The sequence below is a fragment of the Aegilops tauschii genome, chromosome 6 (assembly GCF_002575655.3).
Source record: "Aegilops tauschii subsp. strangulata cultivar AL8/78 chromosome 6, Aet v6.0, whole genome shotgun sequence".
Taxonomy (NCBI): Eukaryota; Viridiplantae; Streptophyta; class Magnoliopsida; order Poales; family Poaceae; genus Aegilops; species Aegilops tauschii.
This window is the reverse complement of record NC_053040.3, coordinates 97,462,483-97,480,723: the sequence shown is the minus strand read 5'-3', so window position 1 is coordinate 97,480,723 and position 18,241 is coordinate 97,462,483. Positions and strand designations below refer to the sequence as shown.

Sequence of the window (18,241 nt, the reverse complement as noted above, 5' to 3'; positions counted from 1 at the left end):
AACCTTGCATATTATGAAAGAAAAGGCATTAAAATTACTTGAAAAGGTGTTATAATGAATAAAAATACTATAAATAACAGTAGGAAAACATGATGCAAAATGGACGTATCATGTACCACAAAAGGGACATGTAATAAAGAGTCCATGAATTTGCAATCCGAAGAACCATGGCATGAATTTGTAATGCGGCATAACAGGGACGAAGATAGTTGGATGGATGTAAAACGACTTGAGAAAGAAGATGACCAAGCGAGCGAAAGGAAAAAATTATATGACACGATAGAAGAGTAGTGCAACGTGACAATGCAACCGATCAACCGAGGAAGAAGAAGGTAAACATAATCAATGGATGGAAATTCGATTGAAAAGAAGCATCGGTTGAGAACAAGAAGGACAAAACTTACAGAAAATGGACGGAGAAGAACGGTTGGACGAAGTATTAGTTCAAGTATATTGTGCCGTATTCATAGGATTCCTAGTTTTCATCTCTTCTACATCCAATGTCAGCCAAAAAAAAAATTCTGGATCACGATGCAAATGAACGGTTGCACAGGTGCGTGTCCGCGCGTATTTATGACCGAGCCAGCCATGTTTGCGTATCTTTAACTCTACTTGTTTACTTTCACAAACATGTCTTTGCTTTGCGCTTTCTACATTCTTATAAACTTGCATGTGCAGGGTGTTTGATAGATTGTTAGAAAAGGCTAAAATTGCCAAAAAAAAAAATTAAAATTTGGAAAAAAGAGTCAAACTTTTGGCTTGGTAATAATTCATCCACCTCTAGACATACTGACCAATCTTACAGAATCCGTCATGAGACTAGCTCATCAGTGAAAACAGATCGCTAATCGGGTGAACGGTTCGTGAGATAAACCATCTGTACATCTGAATCTACGATGACATCAGCGTGCGGTGAAAGTTTTTTGCAAGATTTTGTGCATGCATGCATGTGCTCTCTTTTATGTAAACAAAATCCGGCAACACCGAAAGATCAAGGTGTACACGGTGCACCTTAAAATTTCCGCAACAAAAGCACACACATCGTGCACAAGTCGTGCCGGTGCGGTACCCAATCCATGGCGTTCATACCAAAGCCACACTGCCCGTACAATCCCTTGTACTCGAAGCGACCCCATCATGACTCACTCACTCACTCAACCCGCTCGTGAAACACATTCACGCTCGCCTGTCGAACCGAGGCGTGCCGCCTGCCGCCACCGACCGCCACCGCCACGCGCACACGGGGACAACGGGACCAATCCCCTCCCTTCCATCCCACGGCAGGCGCCTCCCTCCTCCCCACCCCACCCCCACTCGCGCGCACGTGGCGCCGCCCCGCGCCGCATCGGACGGCCCGCCCGCGCCCATCCCGCGGACCGACGGCCACCGTGCCCTCCCCGCTCCCACGCGCCTCGCCGGGGACGGAGGAATATTCCTCGCCTCGTCCGCGCCCCCTCCCCCAACCCACCCCCACCCGCATCCTCCTCCCTCCCCCAGCTGCAATTCACCTCCGAATTCGGTCGCCCATGGCGCCGCGGCTGCTCTGATCCTACCCACCTACCCCCTCCCTCCCCCCATCCTCTCCCGGCTGCTCTCCCTCCCCCTCTCATGTAAGTGAGCCTTCCTCCCCTCCTCCTCGCCCTTCTCTCCGCAATCCTTGTGCTGGGCCTGCACCGCCCGAGATCGGCGGGTTCTTGTCCGGACGGACTGCGCCGGTCTCCGTCCCGCGGAGATCGGCCGCCCCTGATCCCAGCAGCCCCAGCTGGCGAGCTCGGATTGCGCCGCCGAGCGCCTGCGTGCCTAGTCGAGTGTCCCGCCCAAATAATTCGATTCCCCGTACCGCCCGCCCGCTCGTGCTCCGGTGATGCATCGTGCCATGGTGCTCGCCGGGGTGCGCGATGACTGGACGGGGGCATTTCTGCGACCCGCTGGTAGGGTGGTAGGCTGCCCAGCGAATCATCTGGGCAGACGATCTGGCGCGACCGGGAGCTATGGTTTCTTGCAGGCCATCCGTCCGCCGGTCGCCGGGACTGCGGGTTCGGTTTGTGCGTTTAGCATTGAGGCTGATGAGAATGCGCGTGAGAGGTGGTAGTGAGTAGCATTGCATGGTGGTGATGCACAGATTGGCAGCGCTAGCGATCAAAGTTACCGTTTATAAGCTTATATAAATGGGCATTGAAGCTGATCAATTCAAGAGCTGGATTGGTCAGTGTCAATGTCCATTTATAAGCAAGTACAACTGCACTTAGATGACATGCGAACATGTACTGCTTATATATATAGTTCATTCACTGTTGCCGATTCTGATCAGAATTTATGAGCCTTGCAGCTCGTGGTGCATGGTACAGTTTAGGTTCAGTTCAGAATTCTTCTACTTGGAGTTCCACATAAACACTTACCAAAAAAGAAGAGTGGGTGTTCTATTGGCATCTGAGGTCATGTAAATTTATTACCAAAGCCTCTTGTAGCTGGAGATTTGTTTATTGTCCATGTCTCCTCATCAGCTTAAGCTTTTGGGTGAACTGGTTAGGCGCATGCAATTCAATATGGTATTAGAGTCAAGGGGTCTCGAGTTCAATACTTGGCCAACATACTAACAATAAATATACAGCAGCCTAGATCGATCCCAGGTCTAAGGTCTGGAGGCTAGGAAAGTGTTCAAAGATGGGGACATTGTTACAACTTGTATTTTATAATGAGTCTGTCTTATTTTTCACATTTGAAATTTGGTGATTGTGTAAGCTAAGAGAAACTAAATTTGCTTCTAATACTGTTATTTATGGTATACTAAGTTATGTTTTGTTTTGTTAGTCGAAAATGGCAATGCTGGTGGATCCTCCGAATGGCATGGGAAACCAAGGGAAGCACTACTACTCAATGTGGCAAACCTTGTTTGAGATTGACACCAAGTATGTGCCTATCAAGCCCATTGGCCGAGGAGCTTATGGAATAGTTTGCTCATCCATAAACCGTGAGACAAACGAGAAAGTAGCGATAAAGAAGATACATAATGTATTCGACAACCGTGTGGATGCACTAAGGACCTTGCGGGAGCTGAAACTCCTCCGGCATCTCCGCCATGAGAATGTTATTTCTTTGAAGGATATAATGATGCCTGTACAAAGGAGGAGCTTTAAGGATGTGTACTTGGTTTATGAGCTCATGGATACTGACCTGCATCAGATAATCAAATCGCCTCAGGGGCTTTCCAACGACCACTGCCAATATTTTCTTTTTCAGGTAATGCTCGGATCACACCTTTTCCATCGCTCTTCGACATTTAATTATTTAATAGTAGTGAGTATGTATCTTCTCCTTATTACTTTCACTACCTGCACCATTTGTGATAATACATCTTATATCTGCATGTGTAGTACACTACCCATTCTTATATTCGCAAGGTCACTCTAATTTTCATCAAGGATGGTACCTTAGTCTGTACAAAATTAATTGGTCGCTGCAATACACACTGTTGGGTGTCTTTGTCGATTCGAACTTGAAATACACACACTTTTGTAAACACTTAAATGTTAGTTAATCCGACCATGAACTTCTTTTCACATTTTTACACAAGATTCTTGAAGTTTGTGCCAGCTCGAATGAAAACTGTGAAACCTAGGTAAAATCGGGAACAGTAGTGCAACTTGGCATATCGGTGTCATCCTGTGTGATCTGGTCAGTTTCACATGTTCCTTCACTCAATGGGTTTTGAAAGAACTGGCAATAACTGGCCACTTATCTTCGTTTCAAAGCCCAGGTTGCAGCCCTTTAGATTGACAGCTGGACAGAAGGTATCTTCTAGTAACTTTAGAGTGGAAGGCAGCTTCACTCTGTAGCTATATAGACAACTTCAAATTGGATGGCATGGAATATATTGTTGGGTTTTTCACCTTTTCTACTTCCCTTTGGTATTTTTTTAATCGTTAGACACAATAGCATAGTTCATATGCGATATGTGAATTTTCCTTTCCTGAAAGTCACATCAACCTGTACTCTCACATTCACATTGCGAGGCATTGTCTTGCTGCTTCATGAAATAAATAAAAAAGACCAACACAGGCTCATGTCCAGTGCAACCTAAAACTAGCACCTTCTGTTTAGATGTTTCTAATTACAAATTATTTTGTTAACATAGTAACAGCCAGACCTACCAATCCAGCTGATATATTGAATATGACTACTTGGACTTCACTTTCTCGCTTGTCAGACCACCGCATCCAATGAATTGGGGCTTTCTGATTTTTTTTAATAAAATGACATTCTTTTTAGAGTTTCAGCTTTTATGTACATACATTAAACTAAAAAAGTATCTCTACCACTACATGAAGTATAAGCATGCATTCTAACAGAACTACATGTCTCTACGTAAAGGCATTCATTCTAAAGAAGTATAAGCATTCATTCTACACAAGTATACTGATGAATTTTCAATTTATGGTACCCTTGTGCTTCATTTAACCTGTTATTGTAAGCTCTTTTGAATTCTTTTTTATTCTTCCTATCTACATTTTCTGTTGATGATTTAAGATGTTGTTATTTTGATTGCAGTTGCTTCGAGGACTGAAATACCTCCATTCAGCAGAGATACTCCACAGAGACCTAAAACCTGGGAACCTACTGGTGAATGCAAACTGTGATCTGAAGATATGTGATTTTGGTCTTGCACGTACAAACAGTAGTAAAGGCCAGTTTATGACTGAATACGTCGTCACCCGCTGGTATAGGGCTCCTGAATTGCTGCTTTGCTGTGACAACTACGGCACTTCCATCGATGTTTGGTCTGTTGGCTGCATCTTTGCTGAGCTACTTGGCCGCAAGCCTATTTTTCCTGGGACAGAGTGCCTGAATCAGCTAAAACTGATAGTCAATGTTCTTGGCACCATGAGCGAGTCTGACCTGGAGTTCATCGACAACCCGAAGGCTCGCAGATATATCAAGACCCTTCCCTACACTCCCGGTGTTCCACTCGCAAGCATGTACCCACATGCACATCCTCTAGCCATCGATCTATTACAGAAGATGCTCATCTTCGATCCTACCAAAAGGATCAGTGTTACCCAGGCCCTTGAGCACCCTTACATGTCTCCTCTGTATGACCCAAGTGCAAACCCTCCCGCACAAGTGCCCATCGATCTCGACATAGATGAGAACATCAGCTCAGAGATGATCAGGGAAATGATGTGGCAGGAGATGCTTCACTACCATCCTGAAGCCGCAGCTGCAGTAAACATGTGATGATGTTCTTGCAGTGCCCCGGGAAGAACCCGGCAGGCTCACTACTTTTTTCCTCGAAAAGACTACTGCGATTATCGCACCTATTAAGTAACCACGACGTGCAGTGTGGAGAGCTATCTCCGTGTAAATATGCAGTGCGATAAGAACCGCATGGATAGTTCTTGTTATGGACCACTATTCGGTGTATGTATACTGTTGTGTTGTTGTATGAGCTCATGAAAGAACTGTTGAAGCGAATTCAGTAAGTTGTTGATTTGTGATGGCCCTCCTGTGTTTGTTGTTGCAGTTGTTGGTATTTGAGGCAGACCTGCTGTTATTCTCTTGTGTTTATTACCAGTATTAGTACGACCTATGTAATATTATTCTTACCTTTTAACCGCCACCAAGATAATATCTGCAAATATTGCACTGGTAAAAATACATGCTGTTATCCTTCGTGATATTTGAAGTGTACTTGCTGTTAAATTCTATTGAGCTCAGACTCAACTAGGACTTTTTTTTTTTAATAGTTCGGATTGCTTACCACATGTGTTACGTGGTCAAATTCAACTAGGACCTTTAATCACTGCAAGATAAGAATTAAGGTGCCTTCTGACTCTGCAGTCTGAAGGTAAATCCTCGAAAACAGAAATACTCGCCTGAATTTTGAAAGCACATACTTGTGCATGTACAAGAATGAACCCAGAAGCAAAACAAAGATGATTAGCAAGGCCATTACCCATTCCTCTTAAACAAGTGAGAGGCGAATTAAACCCATCAATTTTTTTTCAACGGTAAGATGTCAATATTTCTCTTTTTTCGGCTTCCGACAACAATGTAATAAATTTGAACTTGGAAACTTGAAGAACCGTTTTAGTAAGCTTGTAAACTTCTTTTTAACTGTACTATATAATTGCCCGTGCGTTGCAACGGGAGTATAAACATTTTAATAGATTTGCCCATGACTGCATGTCGATTATTATATTAATGCGCTAAAATCTTAGCATTTGTATGCAATCGCCACAATTTATCTACCAGCTTATTGATAAGCACTTGCTCCCTCCGTTTCAAAATAGATGACCCAACTTTGTATTAAAGTTAGTACAAAGTTGAGTCATCTATTTTGAAACGTATTTAGTAAGAATTTAATGACTTGCCAAAGAAAATATGATTTCACTTTGATAAGTTAATAAAACATGAGACAATTAATTCCATTTTAAGAAAAATCGATGGGAGAAAAATCAGAAACGAGAGAAAAAAATCAAAGAGACGAATAAAAGAGGGGGATGTATATAAAGACGGTTGGATAAAAAGAGGTGAAACGGGCGAAAATTGCTCGGCGCGGACGAGCTCGCGCGCTCTCTGTATCGAGAGGCGTTCGTTCCCTTTAAGATGCGGGATTTCCGTTGTGGACCAGCTGGCAGGTGAGGCGAGTTAATGTGTGTACGAGACGCAAGAGACGCCGTGGGTGACGGTGTTGAGGCCGACGTCAGAGGGGGTTCACAGTGATGTGGTAACGGGTCGGTTGTTTCATGTTCTGTACCTGTATGTACCGTAGTACGGGAACGGCACGCGAGGGGCGGCCCAACAGATGTATTTTAATCGAGCACACGGGTCCATGTTTGAGATGGATAATGGATGCTTGTGGACTCGGTCAAAACGATATGTTGATGCTATGTAGTACTTCTAACCAAGAAATGCTTGCACAGACACACGCCTTAAAACAAAGCAACTGGTTTTATTATTACAATACATACAGGGAACCATTAGGATCAGACTACACGGAACCACTACTGATCCCTAGCGTCCCGTCAGACCAGGCTAGAGCCGTTGGATTAGAGTCATTAACTAGCAGATTTTGCTGGGTGTTTCCAACGTGGGCCTGGATGATAGCCTGCTTCCGCGTAACTGGGTTTGTTATTTGAGTTTGCTTCCTACCAAAACTGCATCCTGAAATCACGTGATTCCTTCGTACCAAAACTGCACCCTACAATCACGTGATTTGATTTTGCTTCCTACCTGTTCTCGAAAAGAAAAAAATGTGCTTCCTACCATAAGTACACCCTAAAATCAAGTGACCATTCAATTTTAGATCGAATTTTTCGTAACATTTTTGTTCCATATTTTCTCTTATTTATCTAGAAAATAACAACAACAACAACAACAAAGCCTTTAGTCCCAAACAAGTTGGGGTAGGCTAGAGGTGAAACCCATAAGATCTCGCAACCAACTCATGGCTCTGGCACATGGATAGCAAGCTTCCACGCATCCCTGTCCATAGCTAGCTCTTTGGTGATACTTCAATCCTTCAGGTCTCTCTTAACGGACTCCTCCCATGTCAAATTCGGTCTACCCCGCCCTCTCTTGACATTCTCCGCACGCTTTAGCCGTCCGCTATGCACTGGAGCTTCTGGAGGCCTGCGCTGAATATGCCCAAACCATCTCAGACGATGCTGGACAAACTTCTCCTCAATTGATGCTACCCCAACTCTATCTCGTATATCATCATTCCGGATTCGATCCTTCCTCGTATGGCCACACATCCATCTCAACATACGCATCTCCGCCACACCTAACTGTTGAACATGTTACCTTTTAGTCGGCCAACACTCCGCGCCATACAACATTGCGGGTCGAACCGCCGCCCTGTAGAACTTGCCTTTTAACTTTTGTGGCACTCTCTTGTCACAGAGAATGCTAGAAGCTTGGCGCCACTTCATCCATCCAGCTTTGATTCGATGGTTCACATCTTCATCAATACCCCCATCATCCTGCAACATTGACCCCAAATACCGAAAGGTGTCCTTCCGAGGTACCACCTGGCCATCAAGACTAACCTCCTCCTCCTCACACAGTACTGAAACCGCACATCATGTACTCGGTTTTAGTTCTACTAAGCCTAAACCCTTTCGATTCCAAGGTTTGTCTCCATAACTCTAACTTCCTATTTACCCCCGTCTGACTATCGTCAGCTAGCACCACATCATCCACAAAGAGCATACACCATGGAATATCTCCTTGTATATCCCTTGTGACCTCATCCATCACCAATGCAAAAAGATAAGGGCTCAAAGTTGACCCCTGATGCAGTCCTATCTTAATCGGGAAGTCATCGGTGTCAACATCACTTGTTCGAACACTTGTCACAACATTATCGTACATGTCCTTGATGAGGGTAATGTACTTTGCTGGGACTTTGTGTTTTTCTAAGGCCCACCACATGACATTCCGCGGTATCTTGTCATAGGCCTTCTCCAAGTCAATGAACACCATATGCAAGTCCTTCTTTTGCTCCCTATATCTCTCCATAAGTTGTCGTACCAAGAAAATGGCTTCCATGGTCGACCTCCCAGGCATGAAACCAAACTGATTTTTGGTCACGCTTGTCATTCTTCTTAAGCGGTGCTCAATGACTCTCTCCCATAGCTTCATTGTATGGCTCATCAGCTTAATTCCACGGTAATTAGTACAACTCTGAACATCCCCCTTGTTCTTGAAGATTGGTACTAATATACTCCGTCTCCATTCTTCTGGCATCTTGTTTGCCCGAAAAATGAGGTTGAAAAGCTTGGTTAGCCATACTATCGCTATGTCCCCGAGACCTTTCCACACCTCAATGGGGATACAATCAGGGCCCATCGCCTTGCCTCCTTTCATCCTTTTTAAAGCCTCCTTCACCTCAGACTCCTGGATTCGCCGCACAAAATGCATGCTGGTCTCATCAAAGCCTCCTTCATCTTATTTATCTAGAAAATATTAAAAGAAAATTTGCTTCTAATATTACTTAAGTGTCCTTCTGATGCATCCCTATTACAAATTTTTACTTCCGATGCCGATTGGATTTATTTTGTCATATGTCCCGCATACACCAGATAATATTTGCTCAATTTGCTTCCATCATATGAGCCATATGCTTCCAACACAACACACCGTCAAACTTTTCTACAAAGAACTGTTGGATCCATCCATATAGATCATCAACTAAACATTTCCCCTAAAAGAACATTTTCAGCCCTGCATATTAGATGCTTCCTGGCTGTATCAACATTGCTTCAAAAACACTCAGCTCTTGGATGCTTCAATTCTCGAATAGTAGTCACTACATGAATGTGTTTTCTTGAATCAAGATTAGTTTTCTTTATTCACACCTATGAAACATACAATGTTTAGACATGATGCAAAAGAACAGAAGGTATGAAGCAACAACTCGTACTGCATGTGAAATACAATACTGATGAATGCATGTGCGCCTCCTGCCTGCTTTGCCGCACCGTTGTTGCGGTCCCTTTTCTATCTCTCGCTTGGCTCTGTTCCATCCACTGCGTTCGTCCTAGCCTTGACGACCTCCAAATCAGCAGGTTTCCACGCCTGCGTGCCACACAAGGGATCCAGCGAGGAGCTGCGAGCTCCTGACATGCACCCACAAAGTGTGCACCTTGCTAGTTTGTTTCCTACTTGATGACGAGAATACTAGGCACTGATATACTCGATTTCATGCTGCCCACCGTCTGGAAAGCATGTTCTTCCGATCCACTCCGGCCCTGAATACAGGACGACAGTGTAGAATCACATGTATAAAGTATATGAAGCTAACTTTACACACTGAAGGAGCATAGCTATATGGGGTGTATGGAGCAAATTGTACACCATGAAGAAGCACAAGTATATGACATCTGAAGTATGAAAATTTAGAAGCATCATATCCACGCAGCCTCAAATAATTTCAGCATAGTGGAAGCACATACTGTTGAAGAATCAGAATAATCAACGCTTGCTTGCTGCCAATATGCAGGTGCACAATTTTGTTATCTAGAAAACCTATTTCATCGATACAAAAATTGGTACTTTGGGAATAGAACTAATCGTGGATGGAGTGGACATGTTTTGACATTGTAACAAAAACTAACATAAGATTGAGATGCAAATTGTTGTTATTATTATTGATGTGCTTACATATTTATGTACCACCCATTGTCGCTTGATCGAAGTAATCTTATCATTGTGGGGCATCTGCATCGGCAAGTCCGTATGTTACTCTTCTTCAGGTTTCCCTGCAACAACCATAACAACCTCCATTGCGTCACATTCTTTTGTATACTGTCATATGTAAATTGTCATCCGGACAAACACATGTGGCAATGATTTTGACAAAGGTGTACTTACAGAGCAGCCACAAACTATCTCCTGCATACTCCAAAACCAATCTCCCATAAGCAGTGGCGGATCTAGGATTTTGAACCAGGGTGGTCCAACCTAATAATTTTTTTTACAACTGCGAATGTACTAATTAATTTACCAATAGCACAAGATAAATTGATCGTTTTTTCTCTCAAATAAGTCTCAATTTTGCATAAAAGAATCCTGCATACCTTGAAAAGTTCAAAGACTACCTGCATGCGTTCATTCTTCCACATTTGATATATGTATGTAATCATGTGATCATGATTGACATTCTGTTCTTCAATGTGACAATGACATTTATTGATTCAAAAAATGAGAACAATGTATCAATTTTTTGACCTAAACTGAAACAATTTGGTAGTAATTAGTAAAATTCTTGGAAATTACAGCTCAAGATGCCACATAGATTTATTTATTTTTGGCCCAAACTGAAATAGTTCAGTAGTAAGTAGTAACATTCTAGACAGAATTCAGCAGTACTGCATTACAATTCATAAAAGAGCACAGCAAGCCTAAATCCATAATGAGCAGTACTGGCAGGTAGAAGCATGCCGAGCAATGAGTAAGAGTAAACAAAAATTGGGGAACGAGCAGAAATCTCATCAAAGGTACCTCAAATCATGCCGGGAGGGTGACGGCTGGCCTGCTGCAGCTGCAGAACGCCGGCTACCGAGCGCCGAGCGCTGACTGCCGAGCGCCGACTGCCGAGCGCCGACTGCCGAGTGCAGACTAGGCTGGGCGCGGTGGCGCCGGGCCGGTGCGGGACGGGCATAGTCGCCAGCGAGGCATGGATCCAGGCGGCAAGTCAGGGCAACAAGATTGGCTGGAGCGTAGAGCAGCTGCGAGGGGATTGGGGACGGGGAGCCAGTGCGCGGGCTACCACGGTCCACGGGCCACGGCTGTGCGAACGAGTCGAGGTTGTGGTTGTTGGGCTTTTCGTTTCTTTCCTTCTGGCCCATCCCCTAATCTCTTATGGACTATGGTATATATGGGTCGTACCAAAATCCCAGGGTGGGCCGCGGCCCACCCTGTCCTCCCTGTAGATCCGCCACTGCCCATAAGTAGAGATTGTAGCAATCGTAGGCTTCTCCAAGTGAACCAAAGCTGCTCCCCACAACAGGGACTATGACAGTGCCAGTTTTCTTTTCTGCATATCTTCTTAATGTTTCTTCCAAAGAACTCATCCTCTCAGCACAAGGGGGCCGCTCGGTAGATGAACTCCCAACTCGGATTCTGCATCATCCAGAGTACTGTAATTCAGCATTATGGTCGAATGCACACTAGTAGAAAAAGGGTCAAATGTCAAGCACATTAGTGCCGGTTTGCTTTTGAGCCGGCACTAATGTGTGCATTAGTGCCGGTTCCAACAACTAGCCAGCCGCTGTCATTAGTACCGGTTCGTGGCTGACCTTTAGCACCGGTTCGTGCCACGGACCGGTACTAAAGTGAGTGGTGGCAGGATGTTGTCAGTCCGGGGCCCCTCCAGCACCTTTAGTACCAGTTCATGGCACGAACCGGTGCTAAAGGTCGTCCTACATAAACCCTTCGTCCACCCGAGCTCGCTCTGTTCTTCCCCTTTCCCCTCTCCTCTCTGTTCTTCCCCTCTTCCTCTCGAGCTCATCACACATTTTGCCCAAAATTTGTCAAGATTTGAAGGCCCCCATCCATTCAAATGATCACAAAGGTTAGCAACTTTGTCCTTTCATCTCATTGCTAGATTAGCTCTTGCAATGCTTTGTATAGTGATTAATTTATGAGTTTAGTAATTTGGTAGAAAATATATGTGCTAGTATTTGATTTATATGCAATTTGTGGTCAAAACTAACACTTAGTTTGCATATGTAGGTGTGGTTTACTTAGTGCCTTCTAAATCTCCATCGTAACCACAGTCGATCGCCCGCACCGTTCCGTCGCCGACACCACCTTGTGGTGAGCCTCTTGTTCATGAATGTTTTACATTACCAAATTGATGTTTGTGTGATTTGGATATATAGTTACTCGTATAATTATCTTACCCGTACGTTGTTTGTTATACATAGTGCCATGGTTTTGATATCCGTCCCCGTCGGCCCTCGTCCTTGTTATGATTCGGATGTGGTATATTCTCTTTTAAAACTAGTTGTTGCATTTCGTGTTTATGACAAATTATGCCCATCAAGTTGACATAGATATTTTTGTCTAGGAGGTTTGTGAACCAGAAATTCCAACCGACCCTATTGTCGAGAGGTTAAATTTAGTTGAAAGAGAAAACGAGTATTTGAAAGAAAAATTGAAAAGAATTGAGGGGGAGAAGATGGAATTGGAGTTGCATGTTGCCGATGTCGTCGATGATCACAAGATCAAGATGGAAAAAATGCGCTTGAAGATTAGAAAGATTAGAAAATATGCCATTGATAGTGAGGCTTGGTATCATTATGCTGTTGGATCAATTGTTACCTTAGTTGCGATCTTGATCGCATTTGTTGTTGCATTTAAATTCTTTAGTTAGAGAGTTATTTGTTTTTTGCATTTAAGTCTTGTATGAACTTTATGTATGAACTTGTATTAATTTGGTCTATTCGGTGTTGTGTAATGAAGATGAGCCGACAATGGATGTACGATGACCGATGCTCTCCCGAGTTCATTAATGGCGTGCAAACTTTTCTGCTTGCGGCTGAGGCAAACAAGCGGGCGGATAGTTTTATGCCTTGTCCATGTTTAGTCTGTAAGAATGATCACAAGTACTCTACGTCAAGAACCATTCACGTCCACATGTTTAAGTCCGGTTTCATGCCCCACTATAATGTTTGGACCAAGCACGGAGAAAGAGGGGTTATGATGGAAGACAATGAAGAAGAAGAGGACGACGACAACTATCATGGCCATGGGTTCCCTGAATACGATGATACAACAATGGGGGAAGAAGCTGAGCCGGCAATGCGAAAAGAAGCTGAAGAAGAGGCATCAGATGAGCCCGTTGATGATCTAGGTCGGGCCATTGCCGATGCAAAGAGAAACTGCGCAAGTGATTTGGAGAAGAAGAAGTTGCAGCGCATGTTAGAGGATCATAAGAAATTGTTGTACCCGAATTGCGAAGCTGATAAGAAAAAGTTGGGCACCACACTGGAATTGCTGCAATGGAAGGCAGAGAATGGTGTATCTGACAAGGGATTTGGAAAGTTGCTGGTAATGATAAAGAATATGCTTCCAAAGGACAACGAATTGCCCGAGAGTACGTACGAAGCAAAGAAGGCTGTCTGCCCTCTAGGGTTAGAGGTGCAGAAGATACATGCATGCCCTAATGACTGCATCCTCTACCGCGGTGAGTACGAGGATTTGAACGCTTGCCTGGTATGCGGTGCATTGCGCTATAAGATCAGGCGCGATGACCCTGGTGATGTCGAGGGCGAGCGCCCCAGGAAGAAGATTCCTGCCAAGGTGATGTGGTATGCTCCTATAATACCACGGTTGAAACGTTTGTTCCAAAACAAAGAGCATGCCAAGGCGATGCGATGGCACAAAGAAGACCGTAAGAAAGACGGAAAGTTGAGAGTACCCGCTGACAGGTCGCAGTGGAGAAAAATTGAGAGAAAGTACGAGAAGGAGTTTGCAGATGACGCAAGTAACGTATGGTTTGGCCTAAGCGCAGATGGCATTAATCCTTTTGTGGAGCAGAGCAGCAACCATAGCACCTGGCCTGTGACTCTATGTTTGTATAACCTTCCTCCTTGGTTGTGCATGAAGCGGAAGTTCATTATGATGCCAGTGCTCATCCAAGGCCCTAAGCAACCCGGCAACGACATTGATGTGTACCTAAGGCCGTTAGTTGAAGAACTCTTACAACTGTGGAATGGAACAGGTGTACGTGCGTGGGATGAGCACATGGGGGAAGAATTTGACCTAAAGGCCTTGCTGTTCGTGACCATCAATGATTGGCCTGCTCTCAGTAACCTTTCAGGACAGACAAACAAGGGATACCGCGCATGCACGCACTGTTTGGATGATACCGACAGTATATATTTGGAAAATTGTAGGAAGAATGTGTACCTGGGACATCGTCGATTTCTTCCGAGCAGGCATCCCGTAAGAAAGAAAGGCAAACATTTCAAAGGTGAGGCGGATCACCGGACGAAGCCTCGCCACCGTACTGGTGCTGATGTACATGATATGGTCAAGGATTTGAAGGTAGTCTTTGGAAAGGGTCCTGGCTGACAACCTGTTCCGAATGACGCTGACGGACGCGCACCCATGTGGAAGAAGAAATCTATATTTTGGGACCTGCCCTATTGGAAAGATCTAGAGGTCCGCTCTGCAATCGACGTGATGCACGTGACGAAGAATCTTTGCGTGACCCTGCTTGGCTTCTTGGGCGTGTATGGGAAGACAAAAGATACACCTGAGGCACGGGAGGACCAGCAACGTATGCATGGAAAAGACGGCATACATCAGGGTCATGCCAGCTACGCTCTTACCAAAGAAGAGAAGGAAATCTTCTTTGAATGTCTGCTCAGTATTAAGGTACCGTCCGGCTTCTCGTTGAATATAAAGGGAATAATAAACATGGTAGAGAAAAAGTTCCAGAACCTAAAGTCTCATGACTGCCACGTGATTATGACGCAACTGCTTCCGGTTGCATTGAGGGGGCTTCTACCGGATAACGTTCGATTAGCCATTGTGAAGCTATGTGCATTCCTCAATGCAATCTCTCAGAAGGTAATCGATCCAGAAATCATACCAAGGTTAGAGAATGATTTTGTGCAATGTCTTGTCAGTTTCGAGTTGGTGTTCCCACCATCCTTCTTCAACATCATGACGCACGTCCTAGTTCACCTATGCGAAGAGATTAGCGTTTTGGGTCCTGTATTTCTACACAATATGTTCCCCTTTGAGAGGTTCATGGGAGTCTTAAAGAAATATGTTCATAACCGTGCTAGGCCAGAAGGAAGCATCTCCAAGGGCCATGAAAATGAGGAGGTCATTGAGTTTTGTATTGACTTTATTCCTGACCTTAAGCCGATTGGTGTTCCTGAATCGCGGCATAAGGGCAGACTGGATGGAAAAGGCATGCTAGGAGGGAATCAAAAAATATGTATGGACGGACATTCTCTCATTGAAGCACACTACACAGTTATACAGAATTCCGCCTTGGTGGCTCCGTATATGGATGAACACAAGAATTTTCTATGCTCCAAACACCCAGAGCGGTCTGATGACTGGATTACACGTGAACAAACCAGGAGTTTCGCCGGCTGGTTGCAGACACGTACCATGCATGACGCCTCTATTGAAGATGACCTATACTCGCTGTCCCAGTTACCATCTTCGAATATAATGACTTTCAAAGGGTACGAGATAAATGGTAATACATTTTACACGATCGCCCAAGATAAGAAGAGCACCAACCAAAACAGTGGTGTCCGCTTTGATGCAACAACCAAGACGGGAAAGGAAACATATTATGGTTACATAGAGGAGATATGGGAACTTGACTATGGACGTGATTTGAAGTCCCTTTGTTTCGGTGCAAATGGGTCAATATGACACGATATGGGGTAACGGAAGACCCGCAGTATGGAATGACAACAGTGGATCTCAACAATCTTGCGTATGCAGACGAACCATTCGTCCTAGCTAATGATGTGGCACAGGTTTTCTATGTGAAGGATATGTCTACCAAGCCGAGAAAAAGAAAAGATAAGGAAGCGAATGCATCATACGATGAGCCAAAGCGCCACATAGTTCTTTCTGGAAAGAGAAACATCGTGGGAGTGGATGACAAGACAGACATGTCAGAAGATTATGAAAAGTTTGATGAAATTGCTCCATTCACAGTGAATATTGACCCGAGCATCCAGTTAAATGATGAAAATTTTCCATGGCTACGGCGCAAAGGGACATACGCGAAGAAAAAGTTCCACACCCAAAGATCTGGGATGTGATCGGCTTCACTATCATCAATTTCTTCAGTGTTTCACACCCAGGAGGGAATCTCTGTAATAGTTAGGGTAGTTATGTGTTTTGGCATTTGAAACACGAAGAAATTTTATGTGCAAATAAATTCTTTCATCCATTTACTGATTTTTTCAGCTAAATGACCCTGAAATTGAAAAGCATTTCAAATGAACTCAGAAAAGGTTGAAAGTTGGCATGGTATCATAATTTCACCCACATAGCATGTGCAAAAAAGTAGAGAGGGTTACCGCAAAAACTGGATGCACTTTGTGTATAAAATGGACAATCTCTTTCGAAGTATCAGGGTTTCGGACAAAAACTCATCCGTTACAAAGGAATTTCATTTTTTAAATAACCTAAGCATTACAAAAATTGAATATAATGATAAAACACACTAATATTAAACATAAGAAAAAAGAATCACTGAAAATCTATTTTCAAAGTTAAGTTATTCACAAACTAGTGATTCACACAAATTTCAAATAATTCAAAATGTAAACTATTCAAATTTGTAAACTACCGGCACTAACAGAAAGTTTGTAATTTTTTGTACCTAAAGCAAAAATATTCCCAAAGAAACTCTAAATACAGCAAAAAACAACTCAAAAATAAATAAACCAAAAATAAATAAAGCAAAAAAAATAAGAAAATAAAAAAGCCCACCTACTGGGCCAGAGCGGCCTGCATACGACTAGAAACCCAACCTGTAGTTGGGCCAGGATGCAGGCCCGCAAGCCCAGTAGGCCCGCAGGAAGAGTAGGAGAGGTAGGCCCAGAAGGCCTGCTATTGAGAGGAGCTCAATGCAGTGCCCGCGTCGGGGCTTATAAACTGGTCCTGGCGCTCCTCAACTAGCAAGGTGGGACTAAACTTTTGCGCCCCTCGCCTGGCAGCGCACACCCTTTAGTACCGGGTGGTGGCACCAACCGGTAAAGGGTGGGCCTTTACTACCGGTTGGTGCCACCACCCGGTACTAAAGGTGGGCGCTTCCCGCCGCTTGGCCTGGCCAAAATCGACCTTTAGTACCGGTTGGTGGCTCCAACCGGTACTAAAGGACCATCCTATATAAGAAACACTTACGAAAATTTCGTGAGTTTCCTCCCACTTCTCTCTGCTTCATCGCCGCCGCCCCGTCCCGTGCCGTCGCCGCCGCCGTCGCGCCGTCCCCGTCGACTCCGCGCCGTCCCCGTCCTCGTCGCGCCGTCCGCGTCGCCGGCCCGTCCCCATCCCCGCACCGGCCCGCGTCCCCGTCCCCGCACCGGCCCGCGTCGCCGTCGCCGTCGCCTCGACCTCGCCCACGCTGTGAGCCTCTGTCCCCCCTCTCCTCTCCCTCCAATCGAAGCCGCCGCGCACACCGCCGGCGCCGTCGCCTTGGCTCGCCGTCGTCGTCGCCTGCACACACAACACATACACACACATACACACACACACATACACAATTTTTGTTCTGTTTTTAGTTTTTAGTTTTTCTGTTTTTAGTTTTTAGTTTTTCTGTTATTAGTTATTAGTTATTAGTTTTTTTAGTTTCTTCTGTATTAATGTTATAGAAATGTTAGTTATATATAGAAATGTTAGTTTTTTCTATATTAATGTCATAGAAATGTTTGTTATATAGAAATATTAAAGAAAAATTAGTTATACAATTTTAGTTATAGAAATGTTAGAAATGTTAGTTTTAGATATGGTCGATGTTTTTTTAGTTTATTATATTTTTAGTTATAAAATTTAGAATTTGCATATAAGAAATCACAATCCAATCATTTAAAAAATGTTACTTTACTTTTGCGGCATAAAGTATTTGTTGTCGATGATTCCCGGCCCGCATCCTCGCCGTCGACCTGTTCGCGACGACGTCCTGCTTCAGAGGACCCATGTCCGGGATTGGGCTCCGCCGGGCTGGCATTGGGAGGTGCTACCT

The 18,241-nt window shown here is 44.3% G+C and overlaps 1 protein-coding gene and 1 long non-coding RNA gene across 3 annotated transcripts; one reads left to right on the top strand and one right to left on the bottom strand.

Moving 5' to 3' along the window:
- Positions 1-1,167: 1,167 nt before the first annotated feature.
- Positions 1,168-5,472, top strand: LOC109759414 (mitogen-activated protein kinase 3). Its single transcript, XM_020318239.4, has 3 exons — positions 1,168-1,610; positions 2,812-3,240; positions 4,549-5,472. The coding sequence occupies exons 2-3, from the start codon at positions 2,818-2,820 to the stop codon at positions 5,233-5,235; spliced, it is 1,110 nt and encodes a 369-aa protein (XP_020173828.1). The 5' UTR covers positions 1,168-1,610; positions 2,812-2,817; the 3' UTR covers positions 5,236-5,472.
- A 3,803-nt stretch (positions 5,473-9,275) lies between these two features.
- LOC109759415 (uncharacterized) lies at positions 9,276-11,295 on the bottom strand. Of its 2 annotated transcripts, XR_005759447.3 has the most exons (4): positions 10,584-11,295; positions 10,378-10,486; positions 10,168-10,265; positions 9,276-9,755 (listed from the first exon to the last, which is right to left on the bottom strand). It is a non-coding gene; the product is annotated as an uncharacterized lncRNA (long non-coding RNA). The 2 variants fall into 2 exon arrangements; XR_002232087.4 differs by having other exon boundaries at positions 9,277-9,755; positions 10,378-11,289.
- Between the last annotated feature and the right edge of the window lie 6,946 nt (positions 11,296-18,241).